This window comes from Ciconia boyciana, chromosome 2 (assembly GCF_034638445.1).
Source record: "Ciconia boyciana chromosome 2, ASM3463844v1, whole genome shotgun sequence".
In the NCBI taxonomy this organism is placed as follows: Eukaryota; Metazoa; Chordata; class Aves; order Ciconiiformes; family Ciconiidae; genus Ciconia; species Ciconia boyciana.
Window position 1 is genome coordinate 22,660,358 of NC_132935.1, and position 13,178 is coordinate 22,673,535.

General features: G+C 35.7%; 1 protein-coding gene across 10 annotated transcripts in view; it reads right to left on the reverse strand.

Moving 5' to 3' along the window:
• RIMS2 (regulating synaptic membrane exocytosis 2) overlaps positions 1-13,178 on the reverse strand; it is a 494,921-nt gene that overhangs the window by 353,994 nt on the left and 127,749 nt on the right. For all 10 annotated transcript variants that reach the window (XM_072852067.1, XM_072852057.1, XM_072852056.1 and 7 more), the window contains exon 5: positions 9,739-10,049. In XM_072852067.1, the coding sequence (XP_072708168.1) occupies positions 9,739-10,049 (311 nt within the window). The remainder of the gene's footprint in view (positions 1-9,738; positions 10,050-13,178) is intronic.

A 13,178-nucleotide genomic window follows, 5' to 3' on the forward strand; every position in this document is an offset into this window, starting at 1 on the left:
TCTGCCTTGATGGATAATTTTTTTTTTTTTTTTAAGTGAACATCAAGGAAGTCTATCATTTAAAGTCCAGGATTTTCACAAAGTCATTACAGAATAAAACCTCTTGCAGCTAAAATGCATTGCTTTCTATCAAAATATTACCATAAGAACTGTTGTCCTTGCTGTTTTCTTTTTGCCAGAGAAAATGGGTTTTCTGCAGCAAAGTTCATGGTTCGTCCTATTACAAGCTGCTTAATAAAAACTTACTTTGGCAGATAAACTACGTCTAGGGACCCATTCAAGCATGTAATATCAGCTGAGAAAACACTGGACCAGAAACTGGGAAAACTGTGTTTGGAGCAACTTAACCTTCTGTTATTCTATGAAGAGGATACACTTACTGAGGTCCCTAATAGCATTTCCAGGAAGCCCAGTGCTGCAGAAATGGGCACTTTCTGATGTCATTTTCTGAAACACCAAGGCATGATTACAGGGCACAGTGCTGCACAGTGCAGAGATGTCAGAACAAGTTGCATATACACAACCCACTGCATATCATACATAGATATCACCTTGAATTTTAAAACTCCACTTTAAGTTAAGAGTCACCGACTTCAGGTCACCTACATTTTCTACTTAACTTGAAATGACATTGTACTGCACTACTTTCCTGGAACAGGTAACGATTCCCTTAAAATGTCTGTGGCTATCTTCCTTTTGTTTAGTAAAGAATGCAGTGAGGCCTGTTTTCACTGAAAGGCACAAAGTTGAGATTTCTCAAAGCTTGGGAGAGAAGCGTCCACGTACTTTACCACAAAGCTGAAAGGACACTTATGAATGGTTGCAGGATTGTTGGAAATTGAGGAAGAGAGGTGAGCCAGAGCTAGAGGAAAGAAAAAGAACTGGGTTAGAGAAGAAAAGAGGTCTGTCTTTAAGTGAAGGAATACCATATCTTTGAAAACACTTCCAGTGTCTAGCCAGAGTTTGGCAAGAACTCATACCAGTGAGAAAGAGATGATGATGCACAAAAGAAAATGAGCTAATAAAATAAATAAATAAATAGATAAAGACATTCCAGAGTAGACAAAGGGACAAACAAGGATTTGGCTTGAAGAAAGGGCAGAAAAAGAAACAGACTAATCATGCTAAAGACAAGGTAGAAAACAAAATGGTATTGCTTAATAATGTAATTTTTAATTATGAAAATATGGTCACCCTGGTCCTATTACATTCATTTTTTATTTATATTTTTTCCTCAGATGTCACTTAATCAAATAGATTGACATTTACTAAAATTATTAAACTTGCCATATAAAAGATAAATGACAACTAAATTGCACTACAGAAGTGATTGCTTTATCATTTGTGACTTCTAGAGGCACAAAGAAAGAGCCCAAGAAAGAATTTGTACCAGTAACACTTATTCATTCTCATTTTTTATTTTAATTCAGTCTATATAGCTATGGTAAAAAGTATGAAAATAAAAGGCCATTCATTGAATTGACTCCTGCAGATTCCAGAACCACTTTGCTGCCAGAAACTACAAACTTGAGTTAGCAGAGTCCTTTATTAAATGTTAGCCATTTCCCTCGGATGCATTCCACAGATGTAACTTACACACCTTTATCCACCAATTTTGTAAATATGAAATTCAAACAAAATCTATTATTTATACTGCTGAAGAGAAATTAGCCTCCACAGAATAGAGCACAGCACAACTAAGGATTATGAACACACAGTGAGCTCTAACATTCATGTTTGTGCAAGGTCAACAAAACAGCACTTTAAGAAGACATGCTCAACCCAGAAAGGTACTGGCCTCATTAATTTAAAAAATTAAAAATGCTACTACCCTCAATTTTTTTCTGGTATTTCTTTCAGGGTCAATTTAGCTAAAAGCAAAACTACATTTAATTCCATAAATGTTAGCTGCAGTTAGTACTTAATAAAAAATGTTCAATATTCTGATACATCTGAGATCTGTGTTTATAGATTTAGATTATTAATGGTCTTTTAGCACAGTCAAAGATGTAGCTGTGATATACAGAAGCATAACACTGCAATGGAAGGCCAAACTCCGCTTCAAAGATACCAAATATCAGCACTGAATATCAAGACTTCCCTGAGCTCATTCTGCGTAAGAGTGGGAAAAGTCAAATAATAAGTGCTAGTTTTCAGTAAGCAGTATGCAACAAATATGCATAATTAAGAAAAAAAATCAAGTAATCAGTAACAGTAAGCAAAATACACACATCATGTTGCAATGGGATTATTTTTGAAAAGGCACTCTCAGTAAATTGTGAAAATTAAATTCCCTAAAACCAAAATGAGATTTGCTCACTGCAGAGAACGTTTGCCACTGAGTTCAGATTGTCACTTAAAGCTGGAATTCAATCTCTTTGTTATGTGTTTAATTAAAACACTCTTTAACATTTGAAAAGAAACATAGCAGTTTTAGACTGTTTATTAAGGTAGGTTAGTTCTGCTACAGTTAGGGAAGTTTCCTCTTCTCTTTCTCTCTTCTCCAAACAGATTAGCTTTCTCTAAAAAAAGGATCCCAAATTGTATCTACTATTGGTCAGAGGCCCAACGCTACTCAGTACAGATTCTACAGCTAGATAAAGGCTAGCTTTAAAAAAAAAAAAAGTATTTCTTTTAATAAAGCATCATCAGAAGAAAATTAAGAACAGCTAGCTCATTGGTTATTCTGCTACTTTGGGGGAAGCAAAAGTGGAGGGAGGGAGGGAAGCAATTCACATCCCAGAAAAACCACACTGAAGTCACAGTGTGGCTGCACACGTCCTGAATGTTGTGTTAACATTGTCACTAATCACATGAGTGGGAGACCCAAAAAAACCAACATTAGGAGACAAACAGAATTGTACAGTTTTGTTTCTCAGAAGACAGACAGTTCTGCAAAGGTAATGGAGAGAAAAAGCTCCCCCTCTTTTCCAGAAGTTAGAATAGAATGGAGATGCTACAACCCATCGCAAACTATTAATAACAGGTAGAAACATAGTACACCTGCTATAGGTAGTCTGGGCTGTTAATAGACAATGTCAGTACCATTCAGGAACTTCTTGCAGAGACTCTGCATGTAGGCATTACAGATGGTACCAAACTCCTTACTCATCCTCCTAAGCAGGAGTAGCTTAATCCTTGTCATAGGTGTCTAATTATTTCATTAAAACTTCTTCACTGAAAAATATCTGACTTTCTTGGACCCAAGGTACTTCTTTTCAATAATTAAATACTGCATTTTCTCTGGCTCCCTCCCCATAAATTTCTATCGCTTCCTCTGGCCACAGTTATTATTAATTTCCTTTTTATGCCATTCGAGATTGAGACAGCAGATAAGCGTAGCTTTAGTTTCTACCTGAAAACTGGAATAGCCATGAAATGTTGATCCACACCCCTAAACCTACATGTAGAGGAATGAAATAATTAAAAGAGGAGTTATGTGAAGAAACTAACTCATTTATTCTAAGTTATTACCTCAAGAATCATACAAAGCATACACTGAAATGGAAGATAGACAGCACAAGAAAGAAAGCAAAACTACTGAGACTACAGTTTTCAGATTGACATTGATTTCACTTTACAGCTCCAAGGACTGACTATCAAAGTGGTGAAAAATGCTGGAACAGGAGCAGGAAGATGAAGATAAAACCTTATTTGGATGCAGTTCAAATCCCATAAAACTTAAATCTTTAGTTAATATGTTAAAATTCCTGTAGGGTACCTCTACTGCCCAAATTTTGCATCCTATTCTAGCACCAGGGCAAGTCAGTGACAGCTCTTTGCAGTCACACATGGAAAAGAATATTGATTCAATTTTAAACTTAACCTACAAAATACTTGTACAAAGTATTAGCTTTGTTCATGAAGTGAAAGAATATCATTATGCTTTCTGAACAATTATGGGTTTTTTCTACGGTGGTGGTCAACGACGTTAAAAAAAAATAAATTAATGTCAGTTAATTCTTACATAAAGAATTCTAAAAAGTTTAGAGAGACTGTTGGCCTTAATGGATACTTCTGAACATGAACAAATCTGCATATAGCATTGTCAGTCTGACTCTTGGATACCAGCTCCCTTATTTTAAACACTGTCTCTATACAATTCTTTTAATATTTCTCACTGTCTTTAAATACGTCAGCAGGTAGAAAAGCATAGGTTAAAAAGTTAAAATGCCTCTATTTTACTTGAGATTGCTTTCAAATATGCTTAGTTTCCACAGGCCCAAGTAAAGATTGTATGCTTTTTTAAGATACCTGGGCTAAAGATCTGTCAACTCAGGTACTCAGAAACAATCAAAATCAGAGACTGCACTACAGTGCTGTTTCATAAGTGTTGCAGAATTAAAATAGTGATAATCTTTGGAAATGGCCAGCTTTCAGCCTTTCAGAAAGACATGTAATTGACTGATTCTTTAACGTTACATTGTCATATTTTAAATTGCAATAAACTACCATCGGTGATGTTCTCAGTATCAGTTGTTCATAATCCAGCAATTAAAGAAGAGCCATTTGAAAAAGATATAACATGAAACAGATGGACACACATTTTCATTTATTTAATTCATGCTGCTCTTTGATGCAGCTAGTTTATGCATGCTTTTTCCTCTCTCCTCCTCTTCCCTCTTATTTTGGTCTCTTTTCTCTCTCTGTTCACACCCTGACATCCCCAACTGCAGTCCCAAAAGACAGAGCCTACGCTGCCAACTCATACTGGCACTCCTTCCAAGAACGGAAGCAAAGGGACACAGGAGACCACTTTCACTGCCATTGGTAACGCAATAGAATAAAAACTTTTTATGTGGGAAATGTATACATTCCATAAAGAATATATGCGCAAAACCTGCATCTTCAGACCCAAATAACCTCAACAGGCTTGTTTGAAGTTCTTACTCAGAATAAAATGCATCCTCCAAACCTACTGTATTGTGTGGAAAGCACCATAAAAATCCTCTTTTTTCCTGAGATAAAAGGGATGATAGAAAATGAACCCCCAAAATACATACATATCTTTGAAAGGAGAAGGGAAGGAAGAGGGAAGGAGGATACATTTTATCTGTGTCTGCTGGTCTGGAAAATAAATACTGCTGTTGTGCAACTCTGCAGCTGCTCACTCTCTCAATTTATTGTTTTCATTCTCGTTTTTATGATTTAATCTCATATCCTTACAGTTAATCTGAAAAGGGTTCAGGCAGCTCTATTCATTACTCTTGCTTCAAATCATGATCTTACAGATCATGATCTTTACAGATACCAAGAACCAATTCTCTTTTTTTGACATGGCTCACCCTCTGATAGATGCAGCAATAATAAATTGACTCGTGAAACATGAAAACAAACTTTCTCACAATATTTTCACTTTTTTTTTTGCATTGAATCCCATGAAAAATATCCTTGAAGACACCTTTTCTTACACTAATAGAATGCATGACAAATATATATTGTAAATTCAAAGTTAACGTTTTCAAATTTTGGAAAGCATTTTGGATTCATACAGGATGGATTAGGGGGGAAAAAAAGGAAAAAACAAACAAACAAACAAATACTTAATCATTCACATCTACCTGAACTACGTAACATAATTTCAGATAGGCATTAGATTAGAAATAGTTATGTCATAATAACCTTGCACTGGGAAGACACATGGGTTGTTTCCTACTTCAAGAGAGCTATTGCTTAAAAAGGATTGTGAAATGCCACGTATATAGAAAAGAGGTTTGTGAAGCAACACCTCTGGAATGTCATGAAGGATTTACAATGTAAGACACTGAATTCATATGTGGAAAATGACTGAAATGGCTTTACAATGGATTCTATCAAAAGCAAGAAAAATAATTATTTTACAACTCAAGCATGGCAACACCACCTAAAGATCTAACAATTCAGGCAAACAGAATGGCACATAAAAAAGCTTTGTATCAGCTTTAAGGTTCCCTGTTCCCCAGCTTGTATTATTAGGATGTTGTACACATTTTAATAGGACATTATAAACATTTGCTTTGGCTTAAGCTTCGGAATGAAGAAATCAACCAGTTCACAAGCTGATTGCCTGCTACAAAATGACTGAAAAAAGATTATGTCTATTCAAATAATTTTGCTGCTAGAAAGAAAACACGTGTTGAATGATGGGTGGCATAGGTCTTGGGAACAATGGAGTACATGAATGTTTTTGATCAAAATAAAATAAAAAGGACCCTTTTGTATAATCCAGAATTAATGTGAAATTGGATAGTACAAATCAAAGAACTACAGTGCATACAGCCATAAATCTACCATCTGTGCACAGCAGACCTCAGAATGGACCTTCTGAGTCTACTCTACTACACAGAGTAATATTTTGCATTTCTTTGATTCACAGTTTTCAGGGAGTCTAGCATTATACTACATCAGCATCCATACTCTGCTCACAAGATTAAGTCTGTGAAAACCACTACATATGGTTACCTCTCAACTGCCCTTAGCATAAAATCTCCATGCGATACACATCATGCTAGTCTTACCTCAAACAATGTCAAATATAAGATGGTCAATTACTGAAAGTAAGCTAACACTGGATCCTACAGTGTGCCTGGTGCCTCTGCCTTCTCCGTGGGTTTACTACACAGAAAGCAGTAAAAGCACTGTAAGGCAGATTATAAATATTGGGTATGAAGTAGGAAAAAAATTAATAATGGAAAACTGTTCTGCTGGTGGCAAGTACAACTTGCTCCTGAATAGTTTTTGACTTCTCTTTTCTTCTGTAATGGATCCAATATGAGAAAAACATCCTCGGAGAATGTGCAATCCAAAATCATCCCGGACTTCTTTAAGGCAACAAATTTCAGATCAGTCAAAGAAGATCTACAATCAAGTACCTATCTGTCTGTCTGAACAGTTTAGGATCTATCAACTGCAAATGGGACTGTTGCATACATCAAGGGAACAGAAGACTAGTCTAATGGTTGAAACAATAAATATTATTTTAATGAAGAATACTACTACTAAAGAAAACAGGAAAAAAATATGGTACTACTCACAAATGGAAAAATAAACAAGCACAACCAAAAAAGACATAGTAAGGAATGAGACAGAAATGGCATTGATGTTCTTGAGATTCAAGGAATGAATGTTGCCCTTTACTCTGTGACCAACTTGTCTTCAGATGACCAAGATAAGATATATGATACTTAATATAAAGAACTGCTCAGTAATGATTGCTGCAACATCAAAGGAAGCTGCAAATGTTCAAAAACTTTGATAAAGAATAACATTTTACCTTTCTATTCAAATATTTCAGACTTTTTTTGCTATTTTCCCATTATTCTGGACATTTTTAACTACCATGCTTTTCTCCTAGAATTAGCTTATCTATACAAATGGTCTACCATAGTAGAGTAGCTCAATTTCTGCATAGAATTAATTTAAGAATAGGAAAAAAAACCTCTCATGATGATCTCCCATATAACATGTTTCTCTACTGGCTGGTTCTTTCAGTTAATGTTAAAAAAAAAAAAAAACAAAAACAAAACCATAACGTTAAGCATTCAGAAAAGAAGACAGAAGACCAAAAGCCTTTAGGAAAATTTACATACAATTGCTTGACCGTAGCTTCAATTTTCAGATGGATAAAATGAGTTTTCTTAACTTGATCAATAATAATAAGCAAAACATATATGGATTTATAAATTTTAATATTAAAATCATATTAAATTATGACACATATTCTATGCATTACTTCAGTATAAAGATAATAATATATTATCTTCTCCTCTTAACAGCGGTTGAATGTAATAAAACTGTAAGCCTTCCCAGCACTGTTGTTGAGAATAGCAATGGCACCACAGCATATACAGGTCCAAACTCAAGGCCTTTCCCCCATCCTTGAATTCTGGGGGAGTCTCTCAGAGATGCTGATATTCTCCTCTAAAAGCCCATTTGACCAATCAGACATTGTCTGGCCATCAAGGAGGAGTCTTTTTCATTATCTCCAGCAAAGGAAACACAGTGAGGAACATTAGGGAAGAAAATTATTCAGAAGACCCTCTAACCTTCAGTAGCATGTACTATATATCATAAATATATTCTAAGCATACCTGTATATGTTAATTAGGGAACACTAGTATTAGTATCCAAATAAAACAGAAAGGGGATAATCACTGAAAAAACAATCTGGATTTAAGCAATATGTTGAGTAGAAGTGATCACAATCAGCAGAATGGTTCTAATTTCAGGCACAGTCTACATTCTTCCTGTTGGTAAAAATTACTTTATACTGTTCGTGTTTATAATATAACTCTGCTTAGGGTAAATGCATACTACATATTTATTTGTATATCCCTCTCTCCCTCTCTCTTTCTGCATACATTTAATATAAAAACACTTTCAGAGTTAAATTATTGCTGAGAACAAGGGGGTTTTTTATCATCACATTATGTATCATTCCATTGTCCTAGCAAAATTAAGGGAAAAAAAGAACCACAAGAGAATCAGTTTCTCTCTCTCCTGCTCCTTAGCATCAAGTTAAGCTGCCAGCTCTATTTCTCAGAGACCATGCACATAACTGAGGAGCACCCAGAGCAACTAAGTACTGAACCCATCAGCTGAAATCAGAGCAAAGGGCAACAGGCAGAACAAGTGAAACAAAAAGGGTTAGGTTAATTACATTAAATTTGTTCCCAAACAAGATCAAGAATAGGAAATAAAATATGGTAGAATCCAAGAGGTGAGGTAAAAGGAAAAAAATTTTAATTATATTAGCCATAAAAGATATTCTAGCTGTCCAACTTGTTTCAAGCTTGCAGAATAAATATTGTAACGAGATCATAGCTGGGCAGCAGAGGAAGGCTGACAGATTATACTGATCCGGCTGCCAAATTCCAAGGCAGGTGGAAGTCTCTGGAGAGAGAGGGTATCATTTCCATGGAAACACGTGAGCAAGCTCACGGTCTTCTTTCCCTTCCCACCACATTTAAAGTTCTATTCTGGTCTTGCTTAGAAATAAATTAAATTTATTCAATGAAACAGTTTTTACTTTTGTGTTTCAGTAAAACATAGCCACAGAGGTTGAGAGCCTTCTGGTGCCTTTTAGTACAATCACATCAAGAAAAAGGGAGGAAGTTCCAGCTCCAGCCTCTGGCTAAAGTGGGTCCTACTGCATTAGCGCTGAAAACAGCCACAGTTTCAACCAATGCCAAGTAACACTGAGATAAACCAGTGAACAAAAAATTTTCATACTAATGACAATAACTAACAGCAAGAAACTGAGAAACCATGAAAAGACTCAGGTCATCACACAAAGATTTCACCATCTTCAATACTATATACTGCAAGTACTACCAGATGTTTTAATTCAGTAGTCTGAACAGCCACTATCTTCCATTAACCTGCTTTTTTGAGCCCTATTTTGAATTACTAAAATTCTGCTATAAAGTTAGTGGCCACAAAGAAACATGGTAACATTCTGCACAGCGTAATGACTGTGATGTGACAAAGTTGCAAGCACACAGACAAGCTCTGTCACGCTGCAACTGTAATTTTCCATGTTGTTTTTTTGATGAGAAGGAATGACCATCACACATGGTCCATGACCATCTGAATACACTAAGAGACTCCTCAGCTGCTGTTCTTAGGATTGTTTCAAAAAGCCCAGTACACATTTTATAGGCTACAGAATAAAAATAAGATAAAACTTTAAAAATAAAATAAAATTTGTAGCATAAATTCAGCAGATCTTATCAATATAAACATTAAGTACTTTCTTACCTGTCTGATGTTGTGTCACTTGTTACTTGATGCTTTACTCCTGAACCATTCTTAATTGAGTCTTGCCTTGTGAGCCCTTGAGATCTGTTTTTGTCCAAAACTTGTGTGGATATGTCACCTGATGGCCCTTGGTACTGTGAATGCTCCTGCAGCTTTGCTTTTTTCTCTTGAGGTGCTTCCTCGTTCCGCAGACCTCTAATACCTTCTTGGTCAGGCTGCTGTGGTGCATTTGATCCACTGTTATAGAACCAGGCTCCTGATTTTGTGAGGATTTCTTGTTGTTTTCGGCACAGGTTACATACCCACATTACCTGTTCAGACATATTTAAATGGAAAATCTGTTAGCTTGTAAACACTGTATACAAAGTTTTCATCAAGCATACATCAACTGATCTCTGATTATTGTTGCCATTTCCAAAGGTAGCAAGAATACTATTTTAATTCTTTCTATTAAAATTACAATAGTTTAGCCACAGCACAATAAAATAGGTCTGTACAACCTTGGAGGAAATTGTTTTAGAAAAAAAATATAAACACAAAAATATTTTTATTCTACTTCGTCACTTACAATACAAGAGAAAACCACAGATAGTAGCAATATAAATGAAAAGGATCTACCTATTGAGATTCCAATGGCAGTAAATGTAAGATTTGAAAATGAAGACTATAGGTTGAGGATGATGGGATGATAGAAAAGAAAGGAATAAAAAATTGATTAAACATTTAATCCATTCTCTTACTAAGTCAGAGTAAGGAACGTTGGAATAGATCCTCTGCTGTTGCAATCAAGTAATTTTATAATTCTCCAAAATTCCCTGCTGATTTACTTTAGCGGTGGTCTGTAACTTACAAGAAGAAGTTGACTTCAAGAAGTGACTTGATTTTCAAAGCTATTGTAAATTAAAGCAATTTTATAAATAAAGTAATACATAAGGTGGTGAGTCTCTCCACTTCATAGCCAAGATTTAGCTTTCACTGTATGCTTACTAAATTATTAAAATGATTACAGCTTCCCAGTTCTGAGATCCTGCGTGTAGTAATGAGATTTTTTAACATTCTAAAATGCACTTGCTTGCAAAGCTTTTGTATTCTATCTCCTTAGTCACATGGCAGTGCAGGAAATTGCCAGTGCCAACCATCTGTAAGTTAATTTCACATTCAATTCTGATGTTATATGAGAATAAATCAGGATGTAATGAATCAAATACAACAGGCCAGTTATCAATACAATGGCACATTCAAAACGGTTATTGTGTTGTCTTAAAATTTGGATTGTAGATAGCATTAATTCACTGCCAATGTAGTTCTTTACTCCTTAATCTTCATTTTTCTTTAGCCTTAACTCAGCTCTTCTGTTCTTTATATATTTTTGTCTTAGTTCACAGACAAAATTGTATCATTTTTACTACATGTTCCTTGAATGCCTGCACTCAGACTTCAATCTAGTTATCATGCCTCCAGTTCTAATCCTACACTGAGTTGCCTCTTTTTCAAGGGTTTACAGTACAGGACATTCAAAGGCTTACATTAATGCTCTTCATTATTCTTTTAAATGCAGCTAGATCAATGGTTAGATCACATGGAAAATGTAGTTTCTACCTCCACAATACATCTAGCTCAGTCCACCAGAAAAGGTTTCAGAAGCTGCAATCTGTACCTTACTTTTATTCCCCAGGCAGTTATCGAATAGAAAATTTGGGCCATGCTGTCTAGTCAAGTCTGACCAAAAATGTTTTGATGAAAGCTTCATATAGAAGGCTATTTGGATGCAAGGTTCATACTCAAATTAAACCCACTGACTGCCTCATTCACAAACTGCCAGGCCAGGGCAGGAAAAGGAGGCATCACTTGCCCATTTAATAGTGGCAATATGCCCCATTCTGGTAAATTTCCTTAACTTTTTATACTGCTGATACTCCACCTTTGAGAACTCATGTCTGCTTATTTCAACAAGAAAGAACAAGCTGTCAAAGCACTGAGGGGAAAAAAGAGAGACTCCCTGAGTAGCAGCTTGCTGTCTGAAGGTTAGATGTCCTGAGAACAAAGGTCAATACTGTGTATGCTTCAGGCCTGGCCATCATTCAAATACAAATGTAAGAACAGGTCTGTTTTACCTTGGCTAATTAGAAAGTACATGAAAGCTCCAAACTGAAATTTCAGCACCAAAGACAGAAGTATTTTTGCCCTCTTTAATCAATAGCAATTAAAAGCTTTTAATATTTCTACTTGGTTTGTACACAGCTGAAGGAAGTTCTAAACTTTCCATATATGTGTCAGTGCAATGAAAGGACCAGATCTGAAACAATTATTTAAGTATACAAATATATAACAATTTGAATGACTAAAAGATAAAATCCCCCAAAGTTTGTGTGTGCTATTTTTCCTTCTATTAGTAGACATTAAAATGTCACAAAAACTAGATTTCGCAGTCTAAACACTTGAGCAACTATGTCCTTGGCTGACAGCCACATTTTGTCCCAGGACAATGCACTCCAGGATGACCAGTATTATTCTCTTGTACCCAACAGAATGAGAGGTCCTTCTGAATGAATATGATTTAATATCTCCTCCTCTAAAAGTAGAATCAGGAAGAGTGCTCCTGGCCTAACCTCTTCCTCGTGACACACAAAATTTAGTGATCTGTTTCAACATAAGTCTCAGCTCCTGCCAAACTAGGTAGACAACGATGTATAGCAGAACAGAGCAATGCAACTGTCAGTGCCGTGAGACCCATATGAAACAAGCAAATATTTTATGATAAAAGTTTGATCAAACCTAGTCCCTGATTAAAGATGTTGTGCCTATCTTTGTTGTCGCTACCTACTGTATCACGACCTGGTATTTTATTTCCATCTCTACATCTTGAAAGCTGTTTTTCACTGACTGTCAGTGACACTTTAAGGAAGACATCATACTAGCTCCCAGGCCCTACCGAAGTCAAACTGTTTCCATCGTGCAATGTTTCTTACAGACTAGCAAAGTAATTTGGTCAGACCTGCAGGAAACAATATAAGCTCTTAAACTGAAAGCACCTCATGAAACAAAGAAAATTAAAAAAAAAAACAACTTTACTTAAGGTATTTCATGTTGAAAAAAATTAAAACACACTGCATGAAAAATGCATATATTTATGTATTTTGCAGATCTTCTTCTGCCTTTCTAAAGAGTGTTTCATAACATTTATAGGTAACACTTCTGATAAAGCCTTGCTTCCAATGTACTTTCAACATGCAGACTTCCATAATGTTGACCCAAGTAGTTACAATTTTAGCTTCAAATAATCACACACAATGAGCAGAATGGCAACTGTCACACAGACATAGAAATTTATGTGCTTTCAGTGAGCACCAAGAAATTCAAGCCCTCGATTAGTACAGGGCTAAACTGACTTCTCCATCTTACCATAGTGTGCAGAAGCATTCTTGCAATTTAAAAAATGC